The 17,456-nt window shown below is 47.7% G+C and overlaps 1 protein-coding gene across 1 annotated transcript in view; it reads left to right on the forward strand.

The window, feature by feature from the left end:
• Positions 1–17,456, forward strand: part of SLC28A1 (solute carrier family 28 member 1) — a 51,316-nt gene that overhangs the window by 22,452 nt on the left and 11,408 nt on the right. The window contains exons 9-11 of the mRNA XM_057722273.1: positions 7,316–7,396; positions 8,818–8,898; positions 11,007–11,132. Coding sequence (XP_057578256.1) covers positions 7,316–7,396; positions 8,818–8,898; positions 11,007–11,132 — 288 coding nt within the window. The remainder of the gene's footprint in view (positions 1–7,315; positions 7,397–8,817; positions 8,899–11,006; positions 11,133–17,456) is intronic.

Below are 17,456 nucleotides of genomic sequence, written 5' to 3' on the forward strand. Positions count from 1 at the left end.
GCCTCCGCCTGCTGGGAACGTCTGGCTCTGCGAGCCCCTGGCTGTGGGTTGGGCTTCCACACAGCCAGCCAGCCCACCATTCGCATCACTGTGTGGTCCTTTGGCCCAAGGCCAGGGCTGAGTCCTTCTTTCTCCAAACCTCCTCAGCAGTGGCCAGAGCTTCCCAACCCTCTAGAGCCAAAAGCTATACACAGGCTTTGCAGGATCCAGGGCTCCTAGAAACAATTTTGTCCCCCTCTGACCTGAGATTCTGGTAGAACAGGGAAGAAAATCTTAGGGAGAAGGAAGTCGTAATAACAGCACTATTGATGGAGCAAGGACTATGTGCCAGGCACTCACTTCACCTTCACAACAGCCCTATGGGGAAAACACTATCATTATCACCTTTTTACAGATAAGAGTCCTTAGGCTCAGAGTGGTGGTTGCTTGTGCAAGTTCATAAAGTTAGAGAGTATTGGAATCAAGACTGGAATAGGTCTGATGCTCTTGCTTCTGTGCCTTGATGTCAGAGCCCTTTCCTTGGTAGACAGTGGTGATGAAGGGGCCCCAGACCTTGGATCTTTGTTTCTCATTTGGTTTAGAAGAAAACAATATTCCTTAGGTCTATGTGGTTGCAAGTGACAGAAACCCATTTGAAACTTGCTTTAAAGGGAACAGAGAGGGAGGACTGTTTCTTGACTCACAAACTGGAAGGCAAGGTAGAGCTGATGCCAGCTGGAACCAGGGCCGCGGAGCTGCCAGGCTCGTGGCCCTCAGCCTCAAATCTCTGCTCATCCCAGGGTATCAGCTTCATTCTTTCATACCGGATTTTCTCCTGGCCCCCTGCAACACCAGATACTCATGCTTATAGCATGTCACCCAGCATAGGGGAAATTCTTCTCTGCCTGCTCAAGTTAAAAAATCCCAGGTGGGCTTCAGGTTGGTCTGCTTTGGGTCATAGGACCATTCTTGGCCCAATCACTAAGGCCAGGGCATGGGATATTGAAGTTGGAGTGACCGGAGTCTCATGTGCCCACCCAATGCCAGGGAGTCAGGTGCTCTGAGTGGAAGCCACCCTCCAAAACTCATCATTTGAAGGATTTATTGCCTAGGATAGGCAGGTACTATTAATCCCCCATCATAGAAAACAAGGTGGACATCTCCCTGTAGGACCTGGATTAGTTCCTTTTTCAGGGGGCCCTTGTATTCCAAGTGAGCAACTGTGGTCTAGGATAGGAGCAGAGTGTAGGTGGCAGATAGAATACCTGTCTAGGAGAAACAGCAAGGGCACAGACCCTTTGATCTAGAGTCCCTCGCAGCTAACATGTCGGGCCACATTTGGGAGTCTAGGCTGTATTTCCTGATTGGGGAGCCTAGCTCCTGAGTTTGTCAGTTGTAAATGACAGAAACACAACCCAAATTAACTTAAGCCAAAAGATTAAACAAACAAACAAAAAAAAACCCAAACAAACCAAAAAAAAATGATTAATTCTGATAACTGAGAAATCCAGAGGCTTCATGTTCTGCTGGATCCAGGTACTCAGCATCACCTGGGATTTCGCTTGCTTATATCCTGGTTCTTTGTTCTTAGTCTTTGCTTTAGTCTTAATCTTGGATAAGTTCTCTTGAGGTTGTTGCAAAGAGGTACCAGGCTTACATCCAACCAATTTAGCAACCTTAGCAGAGAGAGAGAGAGAATGCCTGTTTTCCACTAGCTCCAGCAGGAAATCCAAGAGTGGGCTCCTTTTAGCCTGCCTTGGGATACGTGCCATCCTTGAACTGTAGCCAGGGGAGATACCTCACTCTGATGGGCCAAACCTGGAGCCTCTGGGCTGAGAGTGGAGGAGGGGTGGTTTCCCAAAGAAAAGTCAAACTTCGTTACCAAAAGAAGTGAGGGAAGGGGCAGCTGCTTTCTATTCGAACCCCAACCCGACTTCTCTCCCAGTCCAGCCCTGAAAGTATCCCCTGGCTTGCTGATGTGTCCTTCTCCTCACCACTGTCAATTGTGTGTCTTTCCTCCCTCTCTAGAAGAATATGCACACATCTTCTACTTGCATCTCTCCCTGAATCACCCTTTAGAACCATGGATTCATAGAACATCGGGCTAGGAGGGAGCTCATTTATCTTTGGGCCTCCCCTTTATATTACAGATGGTCAAACCACAGCCCAGAGAGGAGTGGTGACCTGGGCACAACTGCGCAGTGAGTTAAAGCAGAGGCAGGGCTGGAACCGGGTTGTCAGACTTCCAATTAAGTGATGTTTTCTTTCTCATATTCCAAGCAGAAGTCCATGACATCAGCTCTCCCTTCCAAATACAAAAAGCATCCCTAATAACAACAATAAATTTAAAACCTATTAATGATTGCTAAAGACTTTGAGATTGGATGTTCAGTCAAGAGAGAAAAAATAAGAGAGGTGGGTTTATTATTAACTAGGCTCAGCGTTTCCCAGTCAAACACTAACTGTTCCCTGGCCCTTGGGAGGCCCTGTCCTCTGCACAAACTCCTGGCCAGTGTATTAGCCAGTGGCCTCCTTAGCAAAGGCAGGCTGGAATGAGGGAGGACTTAAGACAAATGCTCCATGGCCACAGAACTCCCTTTCTCAACAAGATTTACTAATCACAAAATTTCATTCACACCCTGCCCCCCTACATCTCTCTCTCTCTCTTTCTCTCTCTCTCACACACACACACACACACACACTCACACACACACACACACTTGCCCAGCTTGGGGCTTGTCCTCAACCTGGAGGCAGCTTTGTTAGTACTGAGTCGAATGGAAGACTCAAGAGCTTTCTTTCCATCTTTTCCATGAATCATGTGGCTCTAGTCCAAAGCCTGTGGCTCATGTCAGCCTGGGGATATCTCTGAGCTCACTCAGATTTTCAGAATCCAAGACGCTTCCTGGTGGGCCACGGTTCAGCTCATCGCTTCTCCAGGAAGCCCTGTCTGCCTGGGACTCCTTCAGCCCTCCGTCTCCCCTGGCACAGTCGACGTGGCAGCCACCTCCTGGCTGTATCATCTTGATTAGTCATTCCACCTTGGCCCCACCTCCCTTCTAGTAACTTTCCACCCACACAATTGCCTCCCCCCAGGCTCCTGCACCCCTCCTGGGTCTGGCCGGCCCAGGACCACAGGCTCACTCCTTCCTTCACTAATGCTCCAGCCTCTGGAACATGCACCACTCACTAAGCGCAGCAGTGCTGCTGAAATGTTCTCCCTGAGGAACCCCTAGGGAGAAAGAAAGTGTTTTCATCTCCCAAGGGTTTCGGGGTATCTGCCTGATGCAGCCCTCTGCAGGCCCCAACAGTCATCAGTGCCAAATTTGACCAAAAAAAAAAAAATCAAGTAAGATAAGGACTGAAAGGTGCCATTGGATTTAGTCATTAAGAGGTCACTGGTAACCCTAGTGAGCAGGATTTCCAGAGGAGGGCATGAAAAGGAAGTGGAGACGGGGTGGGTGCTGAAAGGAGGGAGATGGATCAATGGGACTGGAGAGATCTTGCAAGAATGTGGCATCTGCAGGGGCCTCTCGAGGCGACTTTGACAGGCAGAGACAGGCATTGGGCAGAGTGGTGAGGTCATTCTGGGTGAAGGGAATGGCATGAGCAGGAAATCAGGAGGCATGCCCAGCTTATCTGGCCTTGGAGTAAGTCCCTTCTGCCCTTCTGTAATGTTGGTGGTGGGGTGGGCATTGCAGCAGTCTCCGCTGAGGAATTTTCCAGCTTTGGGTTTTTGTGGTTCACCATGGCCTGGGGCTGGTTCAGGGCTCTGTCTGTAGGGCTTAGGCCTTGGCTCTGGGGGTGCAGGGATTGCTGGGACAACCTCAGGAAGTCATCAGAAGCCCTGGCTCAACTCTCTCCAGGGAGAGGAAGCAGCAGGGCCAGGTCCTTAGTGGGTTTGGTCCTGCCTTCAGAGCCTGTTTCCTGGGAAGGAGATGGCATCAGCTTAGAGGGTCTGGTCTAGACTCTAGAGCAGTGGTTCTTAGAGTGTGGTGTCCAGACTAGCACCACCAGCAGCATCTGGAAGGGCCAAACTCTCAGGTCCACCCCAGATCTACGGAATCTGAAACTCCGGGGTGGGGCTCAAAATCTGCATTTCTGACAAATTCTCAGGTGATGCTGCTGAACCAGGGACCATAGCTTAGAGGCACGATACTTTCCTTCTCCCTTGAGTAAGGGTGAGCCCTGGTACTAGCAGGACCAGCCTCTTCTGAGTTTCCACAAAGTGATAGTCAGGACTTACTTGAGGCTGCTATACTCTAAGCTGAGGCTCTCCCTGGAAGGAGATGCCTCTCCTTAAGGCAAAGAAATGAGGCTCCAGCACTGGCACCAGGGCAGACCTCCTCAGGGTCATGGCGGGTCCTTGGCAACCTGCTTAGTGTCCAAGGAGGTACTCTTTCTCTTTGTGGGTGTGTACCTTGGTCAGGAAGGTAACCAACATCTCAGAGCCTCAGTGTCCCCACTTTGAAGTGGATTCACATCGACCATGAGGATCCCTGAGTCACCACACATTGGGTACCTGGCTCATAGCAGGACTGCATAGTACATGAGTAGTAGGACCTAATGGCACTTTCCTCCCCCTTCCCACGGCAGCGCCTGCCTGTCCAGCTGCCTGCCCTGTCTTCCTCCGTCTCACATAGTACAGGGCCCAAGGGTATTTCCTGGACTGGGAGATCATATTGGCCTCAGGGACCTTGTTGAGTATTAAATGTTCCACCTTAGAAATCACCTCTCTTCTCCTTCACACATCGTCCCTCCCTAGCCAGTCACAGCTTCCCTTCCACCAAAGATTCCCATCTCACGGAGAGAAAATGTCTCTCGGTTGCTGCCAGGAGAAAGTCCCAATTCTGCCGTCGGGTTCCTCTGCTGCGGGCACTCTCCTTCCTGGTCTGGGCCATCTGTGCAAACCTGCCAGGCAGCCGAGCAGTCCCTCTTGTGATAAATTGGACAGACAGTCTAGACAGTACGTGACACTCCCTGCGTTTTACTCCCAGGGAGAGCAGGGTGCCGTCACCACCCCTTGTGTCGGGAGTGTGTCCAGCACCAGGCGGCCAGGGGGAGTCACGGGGCATGAAAAGGGTTTCTCCACCCAGTGCCTGTGTTCCCTGTCAGGTGACATCTCCCATGCAGTGAAGCTGGAGACAGGGATGTCAAGTGGAGCAGGTCCAGATAAACCCCGCAGCATTCATCTGGGAAGGGAAAGGGAAATCACCTCAGGGGGGCTTGTTTCTCTTCTCCAGGGGACTGCATGGGGCAGTCTCTGTTCTCATCAGGGACCATTCTGTAGTCCCAGTTCATTTTGCACTGGAGCTCGAACTTGATTGCTCAACACTCTACCTTCTGAAAAATGAAAACAACTCTTCCTCCGCCCCTCACCCCTCTCTGCAGCCCCTCTTTCTTCCTGCACAGCTAAGCTTCTTGACAGAGCTGCTTCTTCTGTTGTCCCTGCTTCCTCATGTCCCACTCCCTCCTTGGTTCACTGATACCCGGCCTCTGCGCCCATCCCTCCGACACTGCTTTCACCTAGGTCAGCAGGGAGCCCTGAATAACTAGGTGCCAAGCATCTGTCTCAGTCCTTACCTTTCCAAGTTCTCTGATGCATCTGGCACAGCTAATGGACCATCTCTTCTAGAAAAGCTGCCCTCAGTTTCCATTGCACCCTGCTCCTGGAAGTCTGCCAACCTCTCTGTTTCTTCTCCGTCTCCCCCATGCACCCCTCCTTCTTCTCTCACCTTTCAGGGACGCTGACCACAGGGTCCTGTCCTCAGTCACTGTTCTCACCCAGGGCGGTTTTCTCCATGAATTGCATCTGCCCCGTGGCCTCAACCTGCACTCAACCGAGGGATGCCCCAGACCTCTGCTCTGAGCTGCTGGCTCTTCCACCCACCTGCCCACTCCACGGTCCACTTGGCTGTCCCACAGGCATCTCAAACCCAGCAAGTCCAAAACCGAGCTGGTGAGCTTCCCCCACAGCTCTCCTCTCCTTGCTCCAAAGCTCTCCATGCCCCCTTCCCTTGAGAAGTGTCCAGCTCTTATGGAAAATTAAAGGAGCAGATGAGAAATTAGACATGGAGAGACAAGAAGACAAAAAGCCCACAGTCCCAGCACATAGAAGCAACCACTTTGACTGTTTGGTGTATGCCTCCCAGCCTTCTGTTCATGGTTTTAATATTCCACTTTCCCCACTTTACATTCTAGCATAAAAATGCTCCCGTATTATTCCTCATTCTGCATAACTTATTCTTTTGAAGCTGTTTGGAACTGATAGCACATTCCAACTGTACCAAAGAGGATATGGTAAAAAGTAATGCTCCCTCTCACCCCTGACCGCCACGTTACCCAGATCCCTCCCCAGGGCAGCTGACATTCCTGGTCATTTGCATACCCATCTGAGGATATCCGGGCCCACGTGAGAGCACACTCAGTACCACCCCCACCTTTTTTACTCATGAAGTAACACACCCTGTTCTACCCCTTCCCTTTTGTCCTTTAACAATCCATTTTGAAAATCATCCCCAGACTGCTCATAGCAACCTTCTCACTCTCGTTTCCTGACTTTGTGTGAACCGCTGCACGGCCACACCATAGGTTATCAAACTAGCCCTCCCCTGAGGGACTTTGAAATTGTTGCCAGTCCTTGCTATTATAAGTCAGCTGCAGTGAGGAAGCACTGGGAGGGGGGGAGGCCCTGGAGAGGAAGGAATGGAGATGAGGAAGACTTGAAGGAAGAATTGAAGAGCCTTGGAGTAAGTGAAGAGCAGTCATAAGTCTAGGAACAGGAAACGGGGTGACGGGAGGAAGTACAGGTGGCTGGTTCACCATGAGTGTCGTTCAGAGCCTGCCGGCACCAAGTGGAAGTAGGACACTAGAAAGTTGAGGGCCTCTGATGCAGGCCCAAAGCACAGGAGGGAGGTTGAGGCCAGTGTCATGGGCCAGGGACTGAGCTCAGGGTGGAGGATGGACCCTATGCAAGGTGCTGGGCCCTGAGCCAGCTCCTTAAACCCTCATGACAACCTGAGAGGTAGTCACTTCCTCCCCATTTTATAGACAAAGAAGCAGGTGATGAAAGTGGTGGACTCAAGTCCTGCCTCTCTACCACTCCCCAGTGGCTGGCCAGGTGGATAGTTAATGTTTACAGGTGAACAGAGAGGACAGCTGCCTCCAGAGAGGTCCCATGTGTGATGCACTGAATTCAGAGCTCCTTCTCTGACCCTGTCAGGCCTCTGTGCAGCAAGGCCTCGGATGAGGCAGGCTGTCTGGGTTCTCTGAGGCCCTGTGTGGTACCCTGCCCCCTGTCTGCCTCTAACCTGCGGTCTGTGCTTTTCCCTGGCAGGTTTTGCCCATCATTGTTTTCTTTAGCTGTGCCATGTCAGTTCTCTACTACGTGGGCCTCATGCAGTGGGTGATCCTGAAGGTGAGTTCCCAAGGTCCGAGCCCAGGCTGTCCCAAAGTCACGGGCTCACAGGGCCTACAGTCTCCCAGAATTCCTTGCTCTCAAGCCCACACCCTCCCCAAATCCCCTGCTCTGAGAGCCTGGACCTTCCAGCATCCCCTGCTGCTCAGTGCCCTCTCAGCGTCTACTACCAACCAAACATCCTTTCACAGAGTTTCTTGTCATGCTACTGAGAAATGGCACCAAAATCCAATGAGGTCTTTGGGGGTGAGGAGTTTATAGAATTGAGGCTGCATTGAGGAGAAGTATTAGGGGAAAAAATAATTTAAACCAAAAAGATCTTGAGAGCAGTGGGCCACGTTGCCCAGACCTAGCTGATATAAATGTCAAATCCTGTGCTTATGTTCATAAAATCTGCTGTGCAAAACCAGGATGCAGGAGACAGCACTGGACAGCATTGGACCTGGCAAGAGATTCTGAGGTTTTTAGCTGACTGAGCTCAGAATAAACCAGTACCATCAGGCGGCTGCCAGAAATGCAGCCTGTGGTCATGTTAAGAGTACACGGTACATAGCATGAGGGAGGCGATTATCCCCAAATCTGGAGAATGTGTTCGACTGAGGGTCTATGCCAAACTGAACCATCAGCAGGAGAGTGAAAGGGCCTGAGATATACCTTCCAAAGAATGGCTGAAGGAGGTAGGGATGAGGGGCCAGAAAAGAGGCCAGAGTGAAGAAGGTTAGGGGTAGGATTCTAAACACGTATAGAAGATTAGGGAAAAGGCAGCCTGAGAGGTACCTGCAGTGGAGAGAAATTCCCAGGAAGCAGATTTCATGTTGATTGAAAGAAAGAACTTTCTAATACAGTGTTTCCGAAAGCCTTTTCACAAAACTCTAATTTCACAGCAGGTTAATAAATGCTGCTGGGTAAAAGTATCCCATGGTCAAATGATTTTTCTTTTTTTTAAATTTTTTGGCCACACCACATGGCATGTGGGACCTTAGCTCCCCAAACAGGGGTCAAAACTGCGCCCCCTGCAGTAGAAGCATGGAGTCTTAACTGGACCACCAGGGAAGTCCCTTGGTCAGATAATTTTGTGAAGCTAAGTTAGACACTGTGCTAAATAAATCTAAACAAGTTTCATGCAGGATTTCTCAGAGCCTTTATAAGCTAATAAGTATTTGTCATCTCCAAGGTGTGTGTGTACAGCAATTCTCAAATATATTTGGCCAGGGAATCCTTTTTTCATAGATGGTAAGCCCCCTTCAATGGAAGTGTGGGAGGAGAAGATGAATGGACCTTTGGGGAAATGTAGGTGAGGGGGGGGTCCTACCTGGGTTCGGAGTTGGAAGGAAGGCTTTTAATGTACTTCCACCCCTGACTCTCTCTGCCCCTGGGGCTTACCGGCGCCAATCCACAAAAAGCACCCTGCTTCCTTCCAGATCTCCTGGCTGATGCAGGCTACCATGGGCACCACGGCCACGGAGACCCTGAGTGTGGCTGGAAACATCTTTGTGAGCCAGGTCAGTATTGCAGCCTCCTGCCCTCAAGAAGGGCAGGTCGCCAGAGCTCTGATTCAGTCAGCAGAAGAGCCAATGAAACCTTCTCTCAGGGTCACCAAAGGCTGCTGCCCTAGGGATGCTCCATTTGGGGATGCACTCCTTGCCTGGGTCATGCCAGGGAGGATGGTATCTGCCTGGCACCTCCTACCACCCTAGGCTGAGACTGTCTTCACCAGCTTAGAGACTCACAAGTCCTACAGATGGAATCCAGTGTTCTCCTTTTATACGTGCGGACACTGAGGCTCGGGGGGTGGGAACGCCTTGCCAAGGCCCCGCAACATAAGCCAAGACTTAGAATCCACGTCTTCTTCTTCCTGGCCAGGGTTCCTTCCACAACATCGGTTTGTATTTTCTTCCCTCTCTCTTTCTGAAAACGTATTTTCCAATATAAGTGTGACTCTGAAGGGACTATCAGTCCTGAGTCCCTTTCAGAAGACCTGACCCTCCTAGGGGTAAGACTCTGGTGACCGTTCCTGAATCCTGGCCCATTTGCCCAACATGTAAGTCACCAAAAAGACATACTTGCCAAAGTATGCCATATTTCATTGGGCAGTTTGGGAAACTTTGGTGGATATTTGCATCCTTTTTGCTATGATGCAAGTTTGTTGATTTCAAAAGTTTTTTTTACTTTTGAAGCCAATTAAGACAGATGTGCTCTCAGATAAATTGTCCCAGATCCCTTAGTTGTTCAAAACGAGGCAAAAGAGAAAAAGATATTTCAGTATCAGCGTTTATTTTATATAAAATGCTGCAAATGTAATCAATGGTTTCTGCTGAGAAAATACCGATCTTAGTTGAATGTGACACTGGGTGATATGAAAAGCTACGAAGATGAGTTAACTTTGAGGGGAATGGGGAGCCCTCAAGGATTAGCAGCATCGTTTCAAGCTCTGTGTTGGCAGGCTTGGGCCCTCTTCTCTCCCTTGGCCACATCTATCTCTAGCGCATTGCCCCAGCCCCATGGCTTAAATACTTCCTCTCCCCTAAACTCCAGTCTGATATATATCCAACAGCCCCCTGACCCTCCACTTGGATATCCTTAAATAATTTACTGGGCTAAGTGCAAACAAGCAGTTTGCTTCCCTCCCTCAACACACCTGCACGTCTCCAAGACTTTCCCTTCTCAGTAAATGGCAACGTCTTCGACTAGGTGGTTCAGACAAAAATCGAGGTGTCATCCTCCCTCCCTCTGCTTCCCTTGCTCCCAGCTGCATCCAGTCCATCAGCAAGTCCTGCCAGCTCTACCCCACATCACATCCCAGACCTGCCCTGCTGCCCTATGTCTCCTTTGCTATGAGCCACCCTTGTCTGTCACCTGGATACCGCAATCACCTCCTCTCTGTTCTCCCTGCCACCATTGCTGCCCCTACTATCCATCCTTCATACAAGGGCTGGAGTGGCCCTTTAAAAACCCAACTCAGATCATGCCACTCCCTACTGAAGTCCACTGCTTATCCTGCTTTGCCCACCTGCCCTCCACATCCCCCATCTCTGTCCCTATTCCATAGCACAGTCTGGAACATAGTATGTGCGTAATTATTTATCGAATGAATAAATGAATGGCTCCAAGGTTCCCCATATGCCCTGAAGTAAATACACCATCGAATGCCCCAGCTCCTTTCTTTCTGGCAACCCTCATGGCTTCATTAAAGGTTCAGGCTTGGAGTTACTTCTGTTTCTGGTCCTTTGCACGAACAGAGGTAATTCTTTGAACCTCTCCAATCTTATGTTCTCCTGGAGCATGGGGAGGACCACTTCTTTCCCGGAAGGTTGTAAGTGATGAATGTGAGGTGCTTAGCAAGGTGCCTGGACGAGGGAGGCACTTGACACAGGGGGCATTGTCAGGCCCAAGGAGGGGCTGGGGGTCCTTCCACAGAGCCAGGTTGCTGCTGGGGTTCAGAGAAGTTCAGCCAAGTACAGACTCTGGTCCTCACCCCAGCCTGCTGTCTCTTCCCCTGGGGTCCCCAGCCCTCACTGTGACCTGCTCACTCCCAGGGGGAGGGGGGACACCCCAAACGCCCATGCTGGCCTGACCAGCTCTGCTTGTCTGACATCTTTCCCATTTGCAGACCGAAGCTCCTCTACTGATCCGGCCCTACTTGGCAGACATGACACTCTCTGAAATCCACGTTGTCATGACCGGAGGCTACGCCACCATTGCCGGCAGCCTGCTGGGCGCCTACATCTCCTTTGGGGTATGTAGAGCTGTCCTTCTGCTTGCTGAAAACCAAGAACCTGAAACTCACCTTTTTGGGAGCCCCACATAGCTCCTGGCCAGAGTGACCTGGGGTCTTCTCTCATGGGCTATGTTCCGAACCAGGGCTGCTGTGATGGTGGGAGGAGAGGTTTCACCTGAGTAAGGTGGGCCAGGTGAGCTGGACCATTTGGGCTTATCACATGGCCAGTGGGAGCAGACGTTTCCGGTGTTCTGCTTACTGAGCACCTACTATGTACCAGGCAAAGTGGCAGGTGCTTTAATATCCCCATTTTACAGATGAGGTCATTCAGAGATGACCAAAGCCAGGATTTGAGCCCAGATCTGTCTGACTCCAAAACTCAAACACAAAGTCACCCACCTAGGCCATCCCTGGAGATTTGTCCTACTCTTCCTGCATCCCTGCTTCCCTCCTCTTCTCTTCTATACCCTCTCTGGGCGCAAGTCCTTCCTCTACTCTTTTTTTTTTTTTTTTTTTTTTTTTTTTTATTATTTTATTTTATTTTTTTTTTGGGGGTACACCAGGTTCAATCAATTTTTTTTTTACACATATCCCCATATTCCCTCCCTTCCTTGACGCCCCCCCCTCGATTCCCCCCCACCCTCCCTGCCCCAGTCCTCTAAGGCATCTTCCATCCTCGAGTTGGACTCCCTTTGTTATACAACAACTTCCCACTGACTATTTTACAGGTGGTAGTATATATATGTCTGTACTACTCTCCCGCTTCTTCTCAGTTTCCCCTTCACCCCCCGCCCCCTCCCATACCTCGAGTTCTCCAGTCCATTCTCTGTATCTGCTTCCCTGTTCTTGTCACTGAGTTCATCAGTACCATTTTTATATTCCGTATATGTGAGTTAGCATACAATATTTGTCTTTCTCTTTCTGACTTACTTCACTCTGTATGACAGATTGTAGTTCTATCCACCTCATTACATATAGCTCCATCTCATCCCTTTTTATAGCTGAGTAATATTCCATTGTATATATATGCCACATCTTCTGTATCCATTCATTTGTTGATGGGCATTTCGGTTGCTTCCATGTCCTGGCTATTGTAAAGAGTGCTGCAATAAACATGATGGTACAAGTTTCTTTTGGGATTATGGTTTTCTTTGGGTATATGCCCAGGAGTGGGATGACTGGATCATATGGTAGTTCTATTTGTAGTTTTTTAAGGAACCTCCAAATTGTTTTCCATAGTGGCTGTACCAACTTACAGTCCCACCAACAGTGCAGGAGAGTTCCCTTTTCTCCACACCCTCTCCAACATTTGTTGTTTCCAGACTTTGTGATGATGGCCATTCTGATTGGTGTGAGGTGATACCTCATTGTGGCTTTGACTTGCATTTCTCTGATGATGAGTGATGTTGAGCATCTTTTCATGTGTTTGTTGGCCATCTGTATGTCTTCTTTGGAGAAATGTCTATTTAGGTCTTCTGCCCATTTGTGGATTGGGTTATTTGCTTTTTTGGTATGAAGCTGCATGAGCTGCTTGTATATTTTGGAGGTTAATCCTTTGTCCGTTGTTTCATAGGCAATTATTTTTTCCCATTCTGAGGGTTGCCTTTTAGTCTTGTTTATGGTTTCTTTTGCTGTGCAAAAGCTTTTAAGTTTCATGAGGTCCCATTCGTTTATTCTTGATTTTATTTCCATGATTCTAGGAGGTGGGTCAAAAAGGATGTTGCTTTGATGTATGTCAAAGAGTGTTCTGCCTATGTTTTCCTCTAGGAGTTTGATAGTGTCTGGCCTTACATGTAGGTCTTTAATCCATTTGGAGTTTATTTTTGTGTATGGTGTTAGGAAGTGTTCTAATTTCATTCTTTTACATGTTGCTGTCCAATTTTCCCAGCACCACTTATTGAAGAGGCTGTCTTTTTTCCATTGTATACTCGTGCCTCCTTTGTCAAAGATAAGGTGCCCATATGTGTTTGGGCTTACTTCTGAGTTCTCTATTCTGTTCCATTGATCTTCCTTTCTATTTTTGTGCCAGTACCATACTGTCTTGATCACTATGGCCTTGTAGTATAGTTTGAAGTCAGGAAGCCTGATTCCACCAACTCCATTTTTCCTTCTCAAGATTGCTTTGGCTATTCGGGGTCTTTTGCGTTTCCATACAAATCGTAAGATTTCTTGCTCTAGTTCTGTGAAAAATGCCATTGGTAATCTGATCGGGATTGCATTAAATCTGTAAATTGCTTTGGGTAGTACAGTCATTTTCACGATGTTGATTCTTCCAATCCAGGAACATGGTATATCCCTCCATCTGTTTATGTCATCTTTGATTTCTTTCATCAATGTCTTAAAGTTTTCTGCATACAGATCTTTTGCCTCCTTAGGCAGGTTTATTCCTAGGTATTTTATTCTTTTGGTTGCAATGGTGAATGGGAGAGTTTCCTTAATTTCTCTTTCTGCTCTTCCGTTGTTCATGTATAGGAATGCAAGAGATTTCTGTGCATTAATTTTGTATCCTGCTACTTTACTAAACTCATCAATGAGTGCTAGCAGTTTTCTGGTAGAGTCTTTAGGGTTTTCTATATATAGTATCATGTCATCTGCAAAGAGTGATAATTTTACTTCTTCTTTTCCAATTTGGATTCCTTTAATTTCTTTTTCTTCTCTGATTGCTGTGGCTAACACTTCCAAAACTATGTTGAATAATAGTGGTGAGAGTGGACACCCTTGTCTTGTTCCTGTTCTTAGAGGGAATTCTTCCAGTTTTTCTCCATTGAGAACAATGTTGGCTTTTGGTTTGTCATATATGGCTTTTATGATGTTGAGGTAATTTCCTTCTATGCCCATTTTCTGGAGAGCTTTTATCATAAATGGATGTTGAACTTTGTCAAAAGCTTTTTCTGCATCTATTGGAATGATCATATGGTTTTTATCCTTCAATTTGTTGATATGATGTATCACGTTGATTGATTTGCGTATATTGAAGAATCCTTGCATCCCAGGGATAAACCCCACTTGATCGTGGTGTATGATTTTTTTAATGTGCTGTTGCAGTCTGTTAGCTAGTATTTTGTTGAGGATTTTTGCATCTATATTCATCAGTGATATTGGTCTGTAGTTTTCTTTTTTTGTGACATCTTTGCCTGGTTTTGGTATCAGGGTGATGGTAGCCTCATAGAATGAGTTTGGGAGTGCTCCGCCTTCTGCAATATTTTGGAAGAGTTTGAGAAGGATAGGTGTTAACTCTTCTCGAAATGTTTGATAGAATTCGCCTGTGAATCCATCTGGTCCTGGGCTTTTGTGTGTTGGGAGATTTTTAATCACTGCCTCAATTTCTGTACTTGTGATTGGTCTGTTCATGGTTTCTATTTCTTCCTGGTTCAGTCTTGGAAGATTGTATTTTTCTAAGAATGTATCCATTTCTTCCAGGTTATCCAATTGATTGGCATATAGTTGCTTGTAGTAGTCTCTCATGATGTTTTGTATTTCTGAGGTGTCCGTTGTGACTTCTCCTTTTTCATTTCTAATTCTGTTGATTTGCATCTTCTCCCTTTTTTTCTTGATGAGTCTGGCTAATGGTTTATCAATCTTCCTCTACTCTTGAATTATTGCTTGTGCAGCTTTCTGAGCACAGTACATTTCTAGATCAAATACCAATGGTATGAATCAGGCCCTTAAACCAATCACAACACTATTGCGTGGCAAGCAGAGATGAATCTTCAGTATGTCCCCTACAAAGTGCCTGATAATAATGCATTGCATTTGTGTAAAATGCTGTACTTGTTTGTGCTTTCATATGCAAGTCTTTAAAGATCTTATTTTTTTCCCCTTAAATAACAAAGAAATTCTTGCTTCTTACAGAAGCGAATAAAGTAAAAAAAAAAAAAAAAAAAAAAAATCACTCCCATTTCCCATGGGTAACTGCTCTTACTAGATTTACTAGATGAGAACAGCAGTTCTCCAAGTGCCATCCATGGGCCCGCAGCACCAGCTGCACCTGGGAACTTGTTAGAAATACAGATTCTTGGGCCCCTCCCCAGACCTGCTGAGTCAGAAACGCTGTGGAGGGGCCCAGCATCCTGCATTGTAACAAGCCTTCCAGACGATTCTGACACTCGCTCAATTTGAGAACCACTGACTTAAAATATGTCATCCCAGATATTTCTCTGTAGTCATTTAAGTGCATATCCCTGAATACATATATACTTGCTTTCTTTTTTTTTTTAACTGAAGATGAGTTAATTCTATTCACACCTTTCTACAACTTGCCTTTTTCTTATAAAATTCTGAGCATGACATGAAATCCAGAAGTGTAAAGGAAAAAGTTAACAGAGCTAACTAATAAAAGTGAAAAACCTCTGAACGGTGAAAATCACAATTTTTTAAAAGTTTAATCATTGCTCAGGAAAGAAAAGTTCGTAAATTATAAACAGATATTTAAGCTCACTGATAGTTAAAGAAATTAAAACAATAATAACTTATGTTTCTTCTCAAAGATATGCAAAATTTTACATGCCTCTAAACAGCAAAGCTGTGGGGTATTCATATATTCTTTATGGGAGTGTTATTTGCTCTAACCTTTTTGGAAAATACCTATCAGTCTGTTAAAAATACTCCTTTCCAAGAATGGATACATGTATACGTATGACCCATCACTTTGCTGTAGAGCAAGAAACTAACACAACATTGTAAAGTAACTATACCCCAATAAAAATTAATTTTAAAAAATACTCCTTTTGACCTAGTTAGGAATATGGTAATATAGAAATATTTTCACAAGTGGTCAAAAGATACAAAATTCCAACATTACTTGTAATAGCAAAAAAACGCAAGAAACATGAATATGGAGAAGGGAATGAGCTGGGTAAGCTCATGCGTGCAATGCACAGTCACTCAGCCCCTAGGCGAAGGTGGGCCTCCATGTGCTGATCTGGAGAAGAGAAGCCTGCCTCTCCCAGCGCCCAGGCTCTCCTGATGCTGTGGGTCAGGGGATGACAGAATGACCTGCACAGTTCTCTTCTCTGGTCCCAAGTTCCACCTGTCTTTCTCATCTCTGTCCTTGGGGATGGCCAAGGGGGTGAGGTCACCTGCCCCTTGGTCCCTCCTTCCCTCAGGATATCTGAGCCACACCGGGAGGCCCAGCTCAGCATACCCACAGAGCTGTCTGGGCAGGGTGGCTGCTGCCTTGTGACTTTTCAACAAGGCCCCTGCACTCTGGGGCTTTGTCTTCTTGGCCTGGCACCCTCCCATCTAGAATTTTAGAGATGATCTGGTTTGCACCTTGTCTCACCAGGGCCAAGGAAGGGCCCATTAGAGCTGCTCCATGCCACCCCTCTCCCCCATACCTCACCACCCATTGATTTTGGAAGGAATTTGATATTCCAAAAATGAACACTCGAAATTTTGTTCCTGAAACTCTTTCCATGGTGGCGTATTGAGGGAGGGGTTACCCTACTATCTTTGGGACTTAGAGTCTTTATTCATTCATTCATTAATTCATTCATTTTTGACGCCATTGGGTCTTCGTTGCTGTGCATGGACTTTCTAGTTGTGGCGAGTGAGGGCTACTCTTCATTGTGATGTGTGGGCTTCTCAGTGCGGTGGCTTCTCTTGTTGCAGAGCACAGGCTCTAGGCTTCAGTGGTTGCAGCATGTGGGCTCAGTAGTTGTGGCTTGCAGGCTCTAGAGCATAGGTTCAGTACTTGTGGTGCACAGGCTTAGTTGTTCCGCAGCATGTGGGATCTTCCCAGACCAGGGCTCAAACCTGTGTCCCCTGCATTGGCAGGCGGATTCTTAACCACTGTGCCACCAGGGAAGTCCCAAGGGCTCAGAGCCTTTAAAGATACGTTGCCCTGGGTCCCACAGCCAGTTAAAAGAATAGTATTCCTTCTACCGCATGAGCGTTGTTGCCATTACTTAAGACTAAAGTACTGAAAGAACTCTCTCCCTTTTCCACAATTGCCTTACAACTCAGCCTCCTTTCCTTCCCTTTCTCAGGCTAGAGTACCGGCCCAGCCAGGCAGGCAGGCCTCCCCACCAAAGGGGCCTGGGTACCCACTTCCCTTTAGCTCTACAGAATGTGCAGAGGCCGCCAGGCCCAGCCATGTGGCTGCAGGTCTCCATCCACAGCCTCTGGTACGGAAGCTCAGGCTGCCAGCATAGCTGGCCTGGTGTAAGATGCCTGGTCCACCTTCCTTCCCTCCCCTCCTGCCTCCGGATCTGCCCCGAGCCTGGTCACAGAGAAGCTCTCTTCTGCCCCCGCCTGGCTCTTGGCCGCCACTGCAGCAGCCCGGCAGCTTCCTCCCACAGCCCTGCCTTCCCACCCTCTCCCCTCTCCTTTTATTCCCTCCTC

This window comes from Hippopotamus amphibius, chromosome 2 (assembly GCF_030028045.1).
Source record: "Hippopotamus amphibius kiboko isolate mHipAmp2 chromosome 2, mHipAmp2.hap2, whole genome shotgun sequence".
Classification (NCBI taxonomy): domain Eukaryota; kingdom Metazoa; phylum Chordata; class Mammalia; order Artiodactyla; family Hippopotamidae; genus Hippopotamus; species Hippopotamus amphibius.